Source organism: Gallus gallus, chromosome 1 (genome assembly GCF_016699485.2).
Source record: "Gallus gallus isolate bGalGal1 chromosome 1, bGalGal1.mat.broiler.GRCg7b, whole genome shotgun sequence".
NCBI classification, from domain to species: domain Eukaryota; kingdom Metazoa; phylum Chordata; class Aves; order Galliformes; family Phasianidae; genus Gallus; species Gallus gallus.
Genome location: NC_052532.1, coordinates 117939076 through 117954767, shown reverse-complemented (window position 1 = coordinate 117954767; position 15692 = coordinate 117939076). Strand labels below are relative to the sequence as shown.

At 62.7% G+C, this 15692-nt stretch overlaps 2 protein-coding genes across 3 annotated transcripts; one reads left to right on the top strand and one right to left on the bottom strand.

Moving 5' to 3' along the window:
• Positions 1-1059: 1059 nt before the first annotated feature.
• Positions 1060-6917, bottom strand: ARX (aristaless related homeobox). Of its 2 annotated transcripts, XM_025146483.3 has the most exons (6): positions 6665-6917; positions 5558-6281; positions 4892-4937; positions 3547-3616; positions 3282-3462; positions 1060-3017 (listed from the first exon to the last, which is right to left on the bottom strand). In XM_025146483.3, exons 1-6 carry the CDS (start codon positions 6858-6860, stop codon positions 2777-2779), a joined length of 1458 nt encoding a protein of 485 aa, XP_025002251.2. In that variant the 5' UTR covers positions 6861-6917; the 3' UTR covers positions 1060-2776. The 2 variants fall into 2 exon arrangements, with proteins under 2 accessions (XP_025002251.2, XP_025002247.2); XM_025146479.3 differs by having other exon boundaries at positions 3282-3616.
• On the top strand, positions 6859-14690 carry LOC112532747 (collagen alpha-1(I) chain-like). Its single transcript, XM_040653004.1, has 3 exons — positions 6859-6886; positions 7448-7729; positions 8816-14690. Exons 1-3 carry the CDS (start codon positions 6859-6861, stop codon positions 9718-9720), a joined length of 1215 nt encoding a protein of 404 aa, XP_040508938.1. The 3' UTR covers positions 9721-14690.
• The last annotated feature ends 1002 nt before the right edge of the window (positions 14691-15692 follow it).

Genomic DNA, 15692 nt, shown 5'->3' with positions numbered 1-15692 from the left:
GAGTCGTGCTCTCTCTGCCCGAGTGCAGCTCCCCGCGGGGGCCGAATCGCCGCAGCCCGGGGCCGACGGAAGGGCCCGCACCTTCCGGGTGCCTCCCGGAGCGTCAGCGTTGGGCACGGGAGGGCCGTGCGCGGCCGCGCGGCGTCTGCGTGCCTTTCGTTCGGCCCCGAGCGGGAGCTGCGAGCGCGCTGGGCGGTGCCGCGGGCCGCGGTGGGCGACGGCCGCTGGAGCGTGCCCGAATGCCCGGAGCGGCTCTGGGACCGAACCCTTCGGACTCCGCTCGCTCCCGGTCCCGGCGTGCGGGAAACGGCGCCCGGCCGATCCGTTTTGTGCGCTGGTGCCGTGCCCCCGGCCGCGGCCCCTCGAGGCGACGCCCGGGCTGTCGGGAACGCGCAGCCCGAAGCGACGCCGGGATGCTGCAGCTCCCTGCCGGGCTGCTGCCGCAATTTCGCTCGCCTTTGGCTTCTCGTAGTTTCGCAGCGCCCGGCCCGATTGGGATCGTGCGGATATCCCTGACGATAAGCGGGCAGAACGGCTCGGAAAAGCGGCCCTGACCCCGCGGCACTTGGGTCCGCCGGGATAATTTCGGCTGAAGAGCCTGTCCGTCTGCGAGTTTAGGGATGTTTCGAGTCTACGACAGCGCGGGGAACGCTGCCGCGGGGCGCGGCGGCCGGGGGGCCGGGCGGGGAAGGGCCCCTTTTCCCCCTTCGGGGCGCTTCGGTGTTCCCCGAGCGGCGCCGGGGCCGCGCACCGCCGGCGGGTCCCGGGGCTCCGCGTCCGCTCGGGCCGGGCGGGGGCGGGGGGGAGGGGGGGGGGTGAAGGCAGAGCCGCCGCGTCCCGGGCCGGAGCCGTCCGCTCGCCGCGCTGAATGGCGCGGCCCCGCGAGCCCTCCTCATCGCTCTTTAATAGATTAACTCATCTGCGGCGGCCTCGCAGCTCAGATTAAAATTCCTCCATCCCGACGGCAGCATTATGGGGTGGTTGGAGGCTGTTTTCAAACCTCGGCGTTGAATAGCGGCGGCTCTGCATTAATTTAACCACTAAGCTAATAAGTAGGTTTCGTTTTGTTATGCTAAGCTTTATTGCTTTTCTTTTGATCGGAATGGTGTTGTTGAGCAAAGCAGCAGACAAGGCGCTCTTTGATGAGGGAATTAGCGCTCTATTCTTCCTCTATTATTCATAGCACAGTGGAATATGTAAGTACCTGAGGGTGTCAAAGGAGAGCAGGCTCTATTGCAAAGTGTTCGCCTTGTTTCTCTCAATAGCTGACTATGAGATGATAAACCGCTTAATACACCGCGCTAATTGGATGAGAGCAGAAAGCGCCGGGGCCGCGGCGGGGCGAAGGGAGCGCTCCATTCAGCGCCCCGCACTTCGGAGGAGCGCAGCGCTGCGCGGGGCTCCGTGCGCGGCCGCAGCTCTGCGCCAATGACCGCGCGGGGTAAATACGGCCGCCGCCTCTACGGCGCGGGGTAAACCTCTTTTCAGGCGGCGATGGGATTGCTTGGCAGCGCCGCGATCCTAATGAGGGCCCGCCGTAATAACCCCCGGATTAGCGAAATTGCCGCCTGCGGAAGCGCGATTCTGCCGTGCGCGGAGCTCCGGCCCGAGGAGTCCGAGCGGCGAAAGGCATTTCTTACCGCGTGACGGCTCCGGAACGAACCCCCTTTTCCTCACGGCGAAAAAAAAACCAACCCCACCGCCGCCGCCACCACCACCAAAAAAAAACCAAACAACAGAACGGCGTTTCGGGCTGCGCCGCCAAAAACGCCCACGGAACGAACACGACTTTCCCCATTACATTTTATTGTTATGATCGTTATCGTTATTATTGCGCTCGTGGTGGCTTCCGAGACCCCCCCCCCCCGATAGCGCCGGGGGTGCGGTGCGCGTTGTGTGCCCGCGTGCGGGGCTGTGCCCGGGGCTCGCACGGAGCCGGGAGAACCCCGCGGAGCCGCCCCGGGGCGCGACGGCCGCGGCCGCTTCCGAACGTAACGCCGAAGGGGAGAGATGCAAAACAGACAGCGAAAGTTTAAAGTAAAAACAAAACAAAACGCAACGAAAGGCGAAAGGGAAATCGTTGCAAGTGAATAATAATAATTAAAAAAAAACCCACAAAAACAAAAAACAAAAGAAAGAGCAAACGCTACAAAGTAAACGAGACAAAAGCACATAAGAAAAAGGAGGGACACATAAATAGAAAAGAGGAATGAACGGAGGGGGAAAGGCGCTCGGAGACGCCCGAACGCGGGGTGCGGCCGCCTCCGGCGCTGCGCGGTCGCATTTTCGGGGCTCGTTTCGTCCTTTTTCTTCGTCTTTTCTCCTCTCCGCCGCTCAGTACACCCGTCCGCCCCTCGCCGCCCCCCCGCCCGCCGTCGCGATGCCCGCCGCGCACGGAGCGCCCCGCGCCGCCGCCTCCCGGGACCCCGCGGCCCCGCGCGGCCACAGACGCGCGCGCCGCGGCTCCGAGTGCGACGCCTTCATAACATCGTCGCCTCCCGCATACAAAGCTCTGCGGCGCGTCGGTTCGTTTTCCGTCTTTTATAACAACGCTATGTACAGAGTCGCGGCCCCGCGCCCCGGCGGCGCCGTTCCCTTTGGTTCGCCGCTCTTCGTTCGGCGACGGCACCGGAGGCGGCCGGAGGGGGGAAACGCGGCGCGCGGCTCCGCCGCCGGCGCTCCTCCGCCCGCGATTCTCGTTATTAATTACGGTTACTATTCACACTCGCGTTCGGTCCGGCTCCGCCCGCCCTGGCCGCCCTGGCCGCCCGGCGGCTCAGCACACCTCCTTCCCCGCTCCGCCGCCGGGCAGCACGTTGAGCTGCGTCAGCTGCGCCGCGTGCTCCTTGGCCTTCAGGCGCAGCGCCGCGATGCTGGAGGCGCGCCGGTCGGCGGCGGCGCTGCCCGGCTCCCCCAGCCCCGCGCCCACCGCGCCCTCGGCCGCCGCCGGCGCCGGCTGCCGCAGGAGAGCGGCGGCGCCCGGCGCGCTGCCCAGCGGGGCCACGGTGGAGAAGAGCCTGCAAGGAAGGAAGCACAGAGCGCCGTCAGCGCCGCGCCGACGGCGCGGACGCACCGCGCCGTCCCTCGGCCCCGCGGAGCGCGCGGCCCTCGGCCAATCGGCGGCCGGGCCGGCGGCACGTGACCCGCGCGGCGCCCAATCGGCGGCGCCCCCGATTCGAACGGCGGAGCGGCCCCACGGAGGGGCTCCGCGGCGCGACCCCGCTCCGCGATCCGCGCCCCGCGCTCCGCCCCGCGGAGGGGCGCCGCGGCCGGGCCGGTACCTGCCGAAGGCGGGGCTGATGAAGGCGGGGTGCCGGAACACGGCCGCGCCCAGGAAGGTGCCGAGGCCGAGCGGGGTCCCGGCGGGGGGCAGCGCGGCGGAGCCGGGCGGAGGAGGCGGCAGGCCCGGGAAGGCGGCGGCCGCGGCGGCGGCGGCGGCGGCGGTCCAGGCGGAGTCTAGAGCTGGGTGGTGAGGAGGGAAAGGACTAGCATCAAGGTACGGAGTGAGGGGGTGAGGTGCGGACAGGGGACCAGGGAAAGGCAAACCTGGGGGGTGTGTCTGAGCCCCAGCCTTTTCCCTCTTCCGCCACTTAGCCCTACGGTTCTGGAACCATACCTGCAAGCCAAGAGAGACAGCGGCGTTAGCAGCGCGCCGGGCCCCGGGCCGAGCCGCTATTTCCCCCACGGAACGAATCGGCGGCGACCGCGTCCCGCCGCCACGAAGCGCTGGCGGGCAGCGGCGGCCGCGCGCTCTCCCCCGGTCGAAGGGAGAACGAAATCGCGGCCGCGCGGCGCCGCGACCAAAAGAGGATTCGCGCAGCGCCCGCGGCGCGGACGGAGCTGCCGGGCCGCCCTCGGGGCCGCGTTCCGCGCGGCTCCGGACGGTACGAAACAAAACCGTTCTCCGAAGCGAGACGACGCGGAGCCGCGGCGCCGCCGCCGCCGCTTTCCTCTCTCCTGCCCTTCCCCAGAAGTAAAAGCCCCGGGCGAAGCCGGGCTGCGGCCCGGCGGGGAGGAAACACCGCCGGGGAAAGGGAACGAGAGGCTCCCGCGCGGGGCGGGAAGGCGCCCGGCGGCGGCCGGCGGGGCTCCCGGCGCCCCTTCGCGTCCCACCCGCGGCCGCTTCGCCTCGGGCACGGCGGCACCGCTCCCGCCGCGGACGGGATCCGCACGGCATCCCGCGGGCACGGAGCCCGGAGGAAGGCCGAGCGCCGGCGGAGGGGCTGCGGTAAGCGGCGTTCCCTTCCCCGCTCCCCACCCTCCCCTCGGCCGGAGGGGCTCTCGCTGCCGGGGCTATTTAACTTTCCCACGCCGCGCGCCCCCGGGCCGAACGCGCGGCTCCGCCGTCACGGCCGCTGTGTGACGATGGAGCGATGTGTCAACAGAGCGCGGGGCCGCCTCGGCGCCCGTAATGCGCGGGGCCGTCGCGTACCCACTGAGCCATATGGAATTTATGGCGCGTTATCAGCGCCCGATTTTAACTGTAGAGTGATTCGCGCCGCCGCGGCCGGGACCATCTGTTCGCCGCCGGCAGCGGCCGCCCCGTGTTTGTCGTCGCCGTGGCGGTGAGGCGCGGCCCGGGCGGCGCACTCTGGAATGGGGCGCAAACACCTCTAACGGCATCGCGGCCGCCATCGGAGCCGCGCGGCCCGGCGCTATCGAAACCGGGCAACGGGACGGCGTTAAGCGGCTCCTCGGCGGGCGGCAGGAAGCGACCGGCGCTCCGCCTTCCGACGGCCCCGTTTGCTCGGCGCTAAGCGCGCTTTCACGGAACCCCGCTGGCGGCGCGGGCCCCTCCTTCTCACCGCTCGGCCGCGGGGGGCTCCGTCGGGGCCGCGGGGACGGCCCGGCCCCGTCCCCGTCCCGCCGAGCGCGGCCGCCTCTCACTCACCTGCACTCGGGCTTCGGTCAGGTCGAGCCGCATGGCCAGCTCCTCCCTGCGGGGACAGCGCGTCAGAGCCGGCACCGAGCCGCCCGCACCCGGCCCTACGCCCGCCGCCCGCGATTAGCGCGCATCGGGAGCCACCTCGGCGCTACCGGAGCGCTCCCGGCCCCGCAGCCCCGCGGCGTCTCGCCGGGACGGTTGACGAAAATTACGATGGAAACCCAAACGAACGGGCCGACGCCGAAGCGCTCAGCACCGCCTGAGGCGCCGTCCCCGGGGCGACGCCGGCAGCCGATTTCCCCCCCTCCTTCCCCGCGGGACCCTCCGCGCCCCTCCCGACAAAACGAACGAGAAATCCGCGACGCGCCCTCGGGACGCGGCGGGACGGGGCCGCGTCCGCAGCCCCCCCCCCCATCCCTTCCCCCTCCAACCGCCCCCGAGCCGGCCGGCCCCGGGTTCCCCCCTCCCTTCCCTGGGGCCCCGGGCGGGGCCGCGCCGGGCGCTATTTTTACCGGCGGCGCTTTGATCCGCGCCCCGCGGGGCCGCCCCGCTCCGACCCGCGCGGGGAGCGCGAACCCGATCCGGGCCCGGCGGCGGCGTAAAAATAGCCCCGAGGGCTCTCCCTCCCCGCCTCGGTCCCCTCTCCCCGCGCCGCCGCGGCGGTGCCGGTACCTGGTGAAGACGTCGGGGTAGTGCGTTTTCTGGAAGGCCCTCTCCAGCTCCTCCAGCTGGTAGCTGGTGAACGTGGTGCGGTAGCGGCGCTGCTTCCTCTTGAGCAGCCCCTCCTCGGAGTCGCTGCCGGCCGACAGGCACACGCTCTCCTCGCCGTCCTTGCCCTCGCCGTCCTCGGGCGGCAGCAGCAGCTCCTCTTTGGGGGACAGCCCCCCGCCCTCCGCCCCCGGCGCCGCTCCCGCGCCCCGGCGGGCCTCCTCCAGCAGCCCCCCGCCGTCCTCGCCCAGCAGCTCCTCCTCGTCGTCCTCCTCCAGCTCCTCTTCCTCCTCGTCCTCCTCCTCCTCCAGCATCTCCTCGTCCTCCTCCTCCTCCCCGGCGGCCGGCGCGGCGGGGCCGGGCCGCTCCTCGACGTGCGGGGCTCCGCTCCCCGCTTCGTCACGGGCGGGCGGCGGCGGCGCGAAGGGCGCGTTCTCGCGGTAGCTCTTGCTGCGGCTGATGCTGACCTGCGGCGCGTGGCTGATCTTCAGCGTGTCCCACGGCGCGGGACCGGCCCCTGCCCCGGCCGTCGCCCCGGCCCCGGCGCCTCCCTCCGGCCGCCCTTCCGGCCGCTCCCCGCGCGGCCCCGACGGCAGCAGCCGCCCGCCGCCCGGCCCGTACAGCCGCCGCAGCTTGGGGGGCAGGTGCAGCTCGGCCGGCTCGAAGGGGGGGCTGCTCTTCGGGGAGCCTGCGGCGAGGAGAGGGGTGCGGGGGGGGGGGGGGGGGAGGGAGAAACAGAGAGACGCGGTCAGCGCGGGGCTGAGACCACCTCGCACGGCCCGGCCCGCGGAGTCCCGCCCGGCCCGGAGCCGCCCTCGGTGCGGAGGCTACGACGGCCCCGGGGCTACTTCTATGCCGCGACCCGGAGCTCCGGAGCTCGTCCGCTCCGCCTTTTACAAACCCTCCCGAAAAATTCCCGTTTTTCCTTTTTTTTTGGGGGGGGGAGGAATTTCGGATGCGAGAGATCCGTGCGGTACCGGGACAGCCTCCGGGCACCCCCCCGCCGCGCCGCAGCCCCGCTCCCCCCGGCTCCCGCCCGGCTCAGGACGCCCGGCCCGGCGCGGGGCTCACCTTGCGCGGCGCCGTCGGGGGGCTCTGGCCGGGCGGCCCCCGCGGGCAAGCTGGGCGCTGCGCCCAACAGCCGCACCTTGCAGGGGCTGCGGCGGCCCAGGATGCTGTCGATGCAGTAGGAGGAGAGCAGCGTAGGCGATTTGCTCTTGCAGTCGGGGCGCTCGGCGCAGCTCTCCTCGGGGTAAGGGCCGCTCATGGCGGCGGCGGCGCGGACGCCCCCCGGTGCCGCCGGGACGCCCGTCACGGGGGGAGTGAGCGGCGGCCGCGGCGCTCTTGAGTCCCCTCGGCTCCACGTGCGGGCAGCCGCCCCCTGATTGGCTCCCGCCGGAGGCCGGGCGGACGCCGGCACCGGGCGCGCCGCAAAGCCCGGCCCGGATCGCCCCGGAGCGGCGCCCGCCCCGCCCCGCCCCGCGCCGCCCCTCCCCGCCCCGCGCCGCGGGGGCGGGCGCCGCTCGGGGCGGCCGTCGGGGGCGGTGCGGAGGAGCCCCCCCTCGCGCCGCGCCCGGCCCCGCCCCGACGGGAGATCCGCGCCGGGTTTTGCTCCCGCCCGCCCCGTCCCTGCCCCGACGGCCGCGTTAGGAACCGGCGGGGCCGGGAGCGGGGGGCGCGCCCCGGGGAGCGTCCGCACGGCGCTCCCGGTACCCACGCGCGGGGCGCGGCCGCGCCGGGAGAAGCCGGGGCCCCGGGGCGGACGGAGCGCGCTGCGGCACCGGGAGAGCCCGGGAACGGCGTCGAGCCGCGGTGCTTTGTCATTTCCCCTCCTTTCCCCTCCCGTCCACCCAGGAGGGCTCGGTCGACCCCGTCACGCAGCTCCGGGCCCCCCCGTGGCACCTCCGCACCCGGGCGGCCCCTCCCGAGGGCGGGCGGGGGCAGCGACGGCGGAGTCCCGCGGCTCCCGGTCTCCGGAACAGCGCAAATTGGAGGGGAAAAAAAGAGCAACGAACGCGCGGGTGCGTGCGGGCTCCGGGCGTCCCGAAGGGGCCCCGGGACGGCGGCCGGGCCCTGCCGGTGCCATCAGCGGTGCGAGGGGCGACGAGCGCATCGGTTCCACACCTAAGAAAACGCGTAATAATATAAAAAAGATAGCGAGAGCAACTCTCAAAAGGAGAAAAAACCCCGAGAGAAATCGACAAAACTAAAAAGAAACGAACGAAAGACAGAAGAGGGAACGCGGAAGCGCCCTCGGCTCTCCCCGCACCGCCCCGCACCGCCCCGGGGCTCCCCGCCGCCGTACGCCCGCAGCGCGGGTCCCGCGGGGCCGCCTCGGCGCTGCCCGGTGGCACACGGGGTGCTGAGCGCTGCGGGCTCGCCTCTGCCGTGTCACTCCCTCGGTTTATTCGTTGTGTGGGTTTGGGGCTTTTGTTTTTTTAAACAAACTTTCATTCATTCGAGGTCTCTCCCTCTCTCTCTCTTTCCCCCCCCCCCCGCCCTTCTCCCGCAAGCCGCTAATTTAACACCGGAGCGCGTTACTGCAGTGTTAGGGGGCGAGAAACGAGAGGGAGAAAACAACAATACCGCAATGATCCAAATGATACAGTAGGATTACGGCAATTACCGCTCCGCTCGGAGGAGAACACCTCGCCGAGCTCGGCCAAACCCACCGCCGCCGCACCGGGAGAGCGGCCCGGGGGCGATCCGCCCGCTCCATCGGCCCCGAGCGGCGGCCCCGCTCCCCTTCCCTCCCCGCGGCCGGGGGGCTCCGACGGCTGTTCTCTCCCGAACGCAGCCCTCGGCCCCGCCGGGGTTCGCTCTCGCCGCTATCCGTGTCGTTCGATTCCGTTTATTCGTACGTTCGGGCACGGAGCGCCGGCCTCCGCGCCGCTTCCCCGCAGCAGCCCCGCGCCGGGGCGGCCGCGCTGGGGGTCCCGATGCCGCGGGCGGGAGCCGGGGGGGGGGCAGAGGGAGGCACGGCCTCGGATGGGCCTCGGCTCGGGCCGCTTACATCATCATCGCCATCGTCATCATTATTATTGTTAATACGATTACCGTTCATATTACGGTCGAGATTTATTCATTGTATTTTTCGCCCTCTCCCTTCGCCATAAAGAAGGAAAAACGACAACAACTTTATAACCTCCCCACCCCCACCCCCCAACCCCCGTGCCACAGTCACCGCTCTCCATTCTACGGAAGGAACGGTTTGCCCTTGAGCTGCCGGCGCGGCCTCCCCCGTCCCGGAGCTGCAGGCCCGGCACGTCCGGCGGCCCCGCTATCCCTCTCTCTCCCTTTCGGTACCCCTCCGGGATCTCCCCCCGGCCTCCTCCCGCCCCCGGCCCCGGGCCGCACCCCGCGGGCAGCGGCGCAGCGGAGCGCCGCAGCAGCGGCGGCTGTCGGCACTCAATTTCTGTAACCACCGAGGTGCGTCTTCGGGGTTAAAGCACCGGAGCCCCGGCGGGACGCGTGGAGCCCTGCGGGCCCCAGGGGCAGCGCCGGACTCCCCAGCAGCGCCGCCGGCAGCGCGGCGCCCGCCTCACCCAAACGCACGGTTGGGCACCGCCGTGCGGAGCGGCGCTGCGGGCGGCCCCCGGGCCCGGCTCTGTGCGGCGCGGTGGGAGCTACGGGGGGGCGGGGGGTGGGGGGAGCAGCCCCCGTGTGCCGCCCCGGAGCCGGCGGTGCCGCGGCTCCCCCGGCTGCTCTCGTGCGGCACGCTCCCTGCTTGCCGCCGGCTCCCGACCCAAACGTCGGGTAAGCCGTACCCGGCGGTGCTCGGGCACCGCGTCCAAACGGCCGTGCAGGGCTCGCGTTTCCCACGCAACGCTGCTTTCCTTGGGCCCCAGCCGCGGTACGCTGCTCGCAGCCGTCGGAACCGGCATCGCGCAGCAGCAGCAGCGCTGTGCTGCCCGGCCCAGCCCCGGCTCCTGTGCTGCGGTTGCCGGGGCAGGTGGCGACATCCCTATTGCCGTATGCCCGGGCAGGGCGTGCTGTCGGCAGCGGTGGCCACTTTGGAGTCATTATTCTTAAACTTAGTATTTCGGCAGTACCCGGGGCTGGGCGGAGGCCGGGCCTTGTTCCACGTACTTCATTCAGAAAGTGTTTTCTACGTCCTTTTTCTCTGATCGTTTCTCAGTTCCTTGCCGCTTCACCTTCCTGTTAGCACAGCTCTCACGGCTCGCAGGGCACAGCAGCCAGCTGAGCGGAGCCCACCTTTATTTCCCCTCTCCGCCGTGTCCCCCGCGCCCACCTCCATCCCCTCAGCCCCGTGCTTTGCTGTGCAGGCCTCCCTCCACACCGCCTGGTCGCATTTCCTCCGTGCTGTCACCTGGAAGGCACTCGGGGCCCTCCCTCCAGAGGCTCCCGAGGCTTTTTGGCAGCCCTCGGCTTTCCCGCCGCCCCTCTCCACCCATTCCTGTGTGCCCTCCTCAGGCTTCACCGGAGTGCAGGCCTCGCAGGCCCTGAGGGCTGTCCCAGAGGTCCCATAGACTCGTAGAACGACTTGCATTGGAAGGGACCTCAAGGATCATCAAGCTCCAAACCCCATCTTGGCCCAGCGTGAGTTCTTGGGCTGCGTGGGAGCTGTGTGGGGCCGTACTCCTGCCCTGGCTCTTCCAGGAGGTCAGTGACGGGTTGGGGTTCAGCTCTTCCAACCCCAGCAAACCCCTGTGTGAAACCTGCAGCCACTTTGCGGCAGCGATCCTCAGCAACTCGGGGAGATTATGAACGCGTTCAGGTGCAGTGGTCTAAAAAAATTAAAACGATGATCATAGGCTTATTTAACATTATACCTTCTGTGTTATTTTCTTTTGTATGTGCTGACTGGAGCTGAGCAAAGGATTCATAACAAATAATTTATTTGTCAAACGCATTCTCTTCTGCTCGTGGAATAACCATGAGCAGAGCATCGTCTCCTCAGATGTGTTTGTTTTCTGCGACGCTTCAGCGGTTCCTTTAAACGCATGCCGGGGTGGCCTGGCTGCAGATGGCTCCCGTGGTGGAGCTGTAGGGCCGGCCGATAGCACCCACCGCGCTGCCCGTCCTGGCGAGTGCCTTACAGAGTGGGTTTTCTGCCGGTGCTCGTGCCACGGGAACGTGATCCTAACGGCAGAGGGGGTGTAGAGCAGCGCTGGAGCGAAGCCATTACAAATTCAAATGAGCGCTTGGCGAGCAGAGGACACTTTCCACCCCGTTCTCCCGGCTGCGGCGCGACCTTCACGCCGTGCTGGAGCTGCTGGCGGAGCTGGAAGCGGGGGAATGGCAGGAGGGCACAAGGCAGAGTGCTGGCGCTGGGCAACAGCCCCTGCACCTGCTTGGCCCGGATGAGCAGCCAAAGTGAAATGGGCCGGTGGAGGGAAGGGCACCAACTGTGCAGGGCTCTGTCGGATCTCGCCCCTCGATGCTCTAGCCCCACCAGAGAGCTGTTGTCATTGTTTGCTGCACGTGCTAGAAGCCATTGCCTCCTCCTTACTGAGGGAGCATCACTATGCCATAAAGGTACAAAAAGGTGTGTGGTTAGGAAAAACCCGCACCTGACGTTGTGTGTTCTTCATGGACGCTGATGCTCGCTGACTCATGGAGTGATTCCCCCTCATCCCCATGTTAAGGGGCTGCCTGTCAGCGCCCCTCTGCTTCTTTTGGTGCTGACACCTCCCTATGGAGCCTCTCTGGCACAGACTGCATGGGGTCAGCTGGCAAATGCTCAGTGCTGCTGTATCCCCGTGCGCTTCTCCAGAGCTCTCTGTTTCGTGCCCCGTGTCTCTCCTAATGGAAAGTCCAACTGCCTGTAATGTGCTCTGTGGTGCTCTGCAGGAGGAGGGATGCTTTATGAGAACAGCTGGTCCTGTGCGGATGGAATGCCTGTCTCACAGGTGTAATGCTGCTGGGAAGGACACAACAGGGAGGTCTGGAGCACCCTGGGGCAGCCATGAGAGCACAGCTAACAGAAGCAGGGCACGCAGCCGTGGATGGCAGAAGGAGGTGCTTCTGAGACACCCAAACCAAATAAACTTTAAGATAAGAAGATAAAAAATGAGGAAAAAGTCTCATGCTCTGAAACAACCATGAACGGAGATGCGTTCTTAAGCACTTCTGTGGCAAAATTTGTCTCTGGAAGAACACAGCAGCTATGGCAGCAGGTGTGTGTGGTGCTGTAGGACAGTGTGAGTGCGTTAGTGTAAAGCAGAGCGTTTCCTTCCAACCTCAGGGGTTTTTCTTAACTGAAAAAAAAAAAACCCTTAATATTTGATTGTAAATTGGCTCAGCATTTCAAAGGGCTGCAATTTGTTGGCCTGTTGATTTGAAGTTTTCCATTCAAAAATAAACAACAACAACAACAACAAAAAGAAACGTGTTTTAAGATTTCCCCTTCGTACGTAGTTTTCGGAAGGCTCTATAGGCAGATATTTGCAGTCGTGCACATGGACTGTACAACCTTGAAATCACGGGCTGTAAGTTATTATTCGGAATCGACGTGCCTTCTCGTCTCGTAGCTTTCTATCATACCGTGAGACTGACGTGGCACTTACTGTGCTACGCTATTGTTTCTGCTCCTGAAAACTGAAAATAATGTTACAGAACCTCAGAAAAAAAAACTAACTTTAAACAAAAGGTGTTGGATTTAACAAAATTATTGTTCCTGCGTTCCTGCCTTGTTACCCTTACTTGTAACCCCTCATTCCTCAAGTCAGCGGGGCTCTCTCATGAGTGACAGTGCATTGGTGTGTTGGTTTTTGTGCTGCGACCCAGGCAGCCGTAGCAGAAATGGGTAAAGGCTTCGGGTGGGCTGGGGGCTGCTGGAGGATGTCTGCTGGCCTTCTTTAGCACTGGGTGTGCTCCCATCCTCTTTGCTTGAAGATGTTCAGGAAAATGCTGTTGTTCTTCTCTCTGAACACGAATGAGAAGGGATGGTTCGGCTTTGTTCTGGTATTGTCAAAATGCCTGGAGTGTTCTGAATGCCCTCAGGTTTCTGAAACTGAGTGTAGCTTCTGATCTGTGAACATGGACCTTTCACTTGGCTTGGGACTGTATGCCTTCTCTTCCTGAACGCAAATTTACTGATGAGAATAATGAGACAATCTTAACTGTCTCTTCAATTTTTACAATTTATTATTATTTTTATTTACCAAGGACAAGGCTGTGCAAATTCAAGGGGCAAAATGACCTCTAAAGCTGAAGGTGGATTCTGACCTCCAGTAAGACAGACAAAAGGCCAAATGCCCGTAACATGTAATACTCTTACTTTTTTGTCCTTTCTGCATTGAATGGGAACAAAGGATTGGGCCCAGGCAGAGCTTGCTTCCTAAACTGTTACCATTTTTTTTTACAAAGAAAAACAAAGGGGAGGGAAAGGGGGAATCAGGCACACCTCACTTAATTGCCGTAAAGTGCTATGAAGAAGACTGTGAATACAGCACTAAGATCTTAGGAAAATATTCCTATCTATAGATTAACGATTGCAACCAAGATCCAAATGCAACTTTACTGAGTCGTGTGTGAAGATTCTCAGGGAGCTGAGACCAGCAGGATGCCAAGGCTTGTTTTCAGTGGTGTTTTTAGGAATCTAAGTTCCATCTGGATGCCAGGAGGTACACCCTCTGAAATGTGTTTTCCTCACCTGCCCTTCCAGACCAACGAATGCACGAGGTCGTCGTGCAAGACTACTCCAGATGTGGTGTCCAGTAGAGAGCTCCTTGGCCACACCGTGAGTGAGGTGCTCATTCGTTTACAGTTTCCCAGCAAAATCCTTGAGCTCTTGCTGGGGGAAGGACCCCGGGCTTTGACGGTGCGGTACCAACCAGGACGGAGCCAGAGGCCAGTAGCCTTGAGTTGCACAGGTGAAAATGAGCAGAGCTCATACAGCTCCTTGGAAAGCAGTGGGATGGGAATGGTGTTGAAAGAAATATCATTTGGCAACCTTTCCAGATGGGCACTGTAGAGAGACAATGGACTGTCTGGATGGGGCCAGCAAAAACATTAAGAAATGATTTGTGTTGCTCCGACGTTTCAAGCAAACAGGCTGTGAGTAGGCATGGAGATCTTGGTCAAAAACTGTGCAAGAAACAACCTACCTTGAGATGGGCTTGTGATGACAGCTGCAGCGCTCCGGAGGAGCCAGTCGCTCGGCTCATGAGGGCGGGCCACGCAAGCTGGGGATGTGTCTCCAGCAGCAGCAGCTCCGTTCAAGGCAGCACATCTCCCCAGAAAGCTGCAAGGCGCAGCACTGTGACATCCTCCTCTGCCATCACTGTCACTGTGGCATATCAGCGCAGCCCGTGTCACACAGCTCCAGGGTGGCATTCAGTCTATGCTTCACATCCATTGGCTTTCTTACAAGCCCCTGCGAGCATCGTTTCCTTCAGACACCGGCTCTACTAATGATTTTTTTCCCTCCCCCTTGCTCACACTTTAATTGCGGGGTATGTGTGATACCCTCAGGAACAGCTATTGCCACCTGTATTATTATTTACGCTGTGAAAGCGAAGCTCACGGCAATATGTTTATTAACACCGTGCCCTGGTATCACACGAGTTAACAGCTTAATCCTGTGATTGTAAACATGCTTCCTGATATGTTCAAGCACCATCCATGTCTTTAACTTCACATCAGGAAACCGGGAGCATGAGTGGGTCATTTTTGCACAAAATGCATTCTTTACAAGAAGTCGTGTAATGAAGAAGGGTTTTATCCGGCTAATAGCGCCCGTCTGATCCAGCACAATGCCTTTTGCAAAGAAAGAGTTAAACAAAACACTTATGCGGTATAAACTTTGCTCCTAGGCATTAAAATGCACTTTATTCACACCGCAGATTTCTCTCCCAGCCATGGCTATTGTTTGTCACTAACAGCTAGCTTTTGTGAAGTTAATAAATGTGCATAATAAGGACATAAAGGTATGGAGAAGTAATACTGTAATCCTTTTGTTTGGATAATCAGTCTAATGTATGCAAATTAAACCTTATTAGTACTAGGGTTTTGTGTCTGCTTATCAAAATGTGCCATTTTCATGAAAATTGGAAGTCCATTATATAAAGTTATTATTAACAATCATTTAGGAATTATATACGGTATGCAAATTAAAGTTGATTACAACTAATTAAGGGCTTTCTTTGTTATTTGACCTTGTCTGCTTTTTATGTAAATATGTTTCTTTTGGTCTGGCATATTTTTAGACTCAGAAAAGTATATTAAGACAAGTTACATTATGTATTTTTAATATATTTTTGCGTGGTGTAAAAGGCCCCTTGCTATTGTTCGAGAGCCCGGCTCCGCACGGGGATGCTCGGAGCGGCGGTGCGCAGACACGCGCGTGGGGCGGCCGCAGGACAGTGCTGTGTGATGGACCAGCAGTAGAGCTGTGGCAGCGGGCAACAATCACACTTCCAAGGCCCTCCAATGGTTTAATGAAAAATGATCCAAAAAAAAGAATCCGCTGCTGAAGTATAAACAGCCTTCATGCCAGAGCGGCCTTTGTTCCACCACTTATTGAACTGGATAAGCCTTAGTTTAGAGACTTCAGACGCAGCCAAGTAATAAAAGATTTGTCCCAACTTGCCGGGCACTTGGCAGGACTTAATCAGCGTTGAGCTCAGGATAAAAAGCTGTGACACGGCAGCACAGCCGTCTCGGGTGCATCAGCCTCCGGGTGGACCTCGTGCCTGCCAGCAGCGGAGAAGGCTGACATTGGGTGAAATGAAAAAAAAAACTTCCAAAGAAAACTTGGGTGAGTTGAATGCAGTTTCTATTGAAAACAACAACAGCGTGTAATACAACTGTGATGTGTTTTATACATAGAGAAGAAACCTGCCACGTAAACCAGAGTGAAGATGGGAGATGACATCTTCAGCGGTGTGTCAGAGAGACGTGTAATCAATACTTGAATACTTTCGATCTTCCAGGCAGAGTAACAGATGCAGGAGCAAGAAAGGCTAGGGAAAAAAAGGCTGAGACATAAGGAGCACAGGCAGGAGTATATGAGAAATACGTATTAAATTTGTCTTCGCATACTGTTTGAGTCTAAAAAAGTGGGATCTGAGGACAAGTAAAACATGATTCTTGGAATGTGGCAACATTTGCACAGCTTTGCTGACCTCTTTGG

What these genes read in the sequence shown, in the direction of transcription:
- LOC112532747 (XM_040653004.1), top strand. Translation starts at nt 6,859, where the DNA reads ATGGCGGCGGCGGCGCGGACGCCCCCCG. An exon ending in GGCGGCGCGGACGCCCCCCG is followed by an intron (nt 6,887 to 7,447) that starts GTGCCGCCGGGA and finishes CCGTCCACCCAG; the next exon opens with GAGGGCTCGGTCGACCCCGT. An exon ending in TTCCACACCTAAGAAAACGC is followed by an intron (nt 7,730 to 8,815) that starts GTAATAATATAA and finishes TTTGCCCTTGAG; the next exon opens with CTGCCGGCGCGGCCTCCCCC.
- ARX (XM_025146479.3), bottom strand. Translation starts at nt 6,860, where the DNA reads ATGAGCGGCCCTTACCCCGAGGAGAGCTGCGCCGAGCGCCCCGACTGC. An exon ending in CCCCGACGGCGCCGCGCAAG is followed by an intron (nt 6,282 to 6,664) that starts GTGAGCCCCGCG and finishes TCCTCGCCGCAG; the next exon opens with GCTCCCCGAAGAGCAGCCCC. An exon ending in TGACCGAAGCCCGAGTGCAG is followed by an intron (nt 3,617 to 4,891) that starts GTGAGTGAGAGG and finishes CTTGGCTTGCAG; the next exon opens with GTATGGTTCCAGAACCGTAG.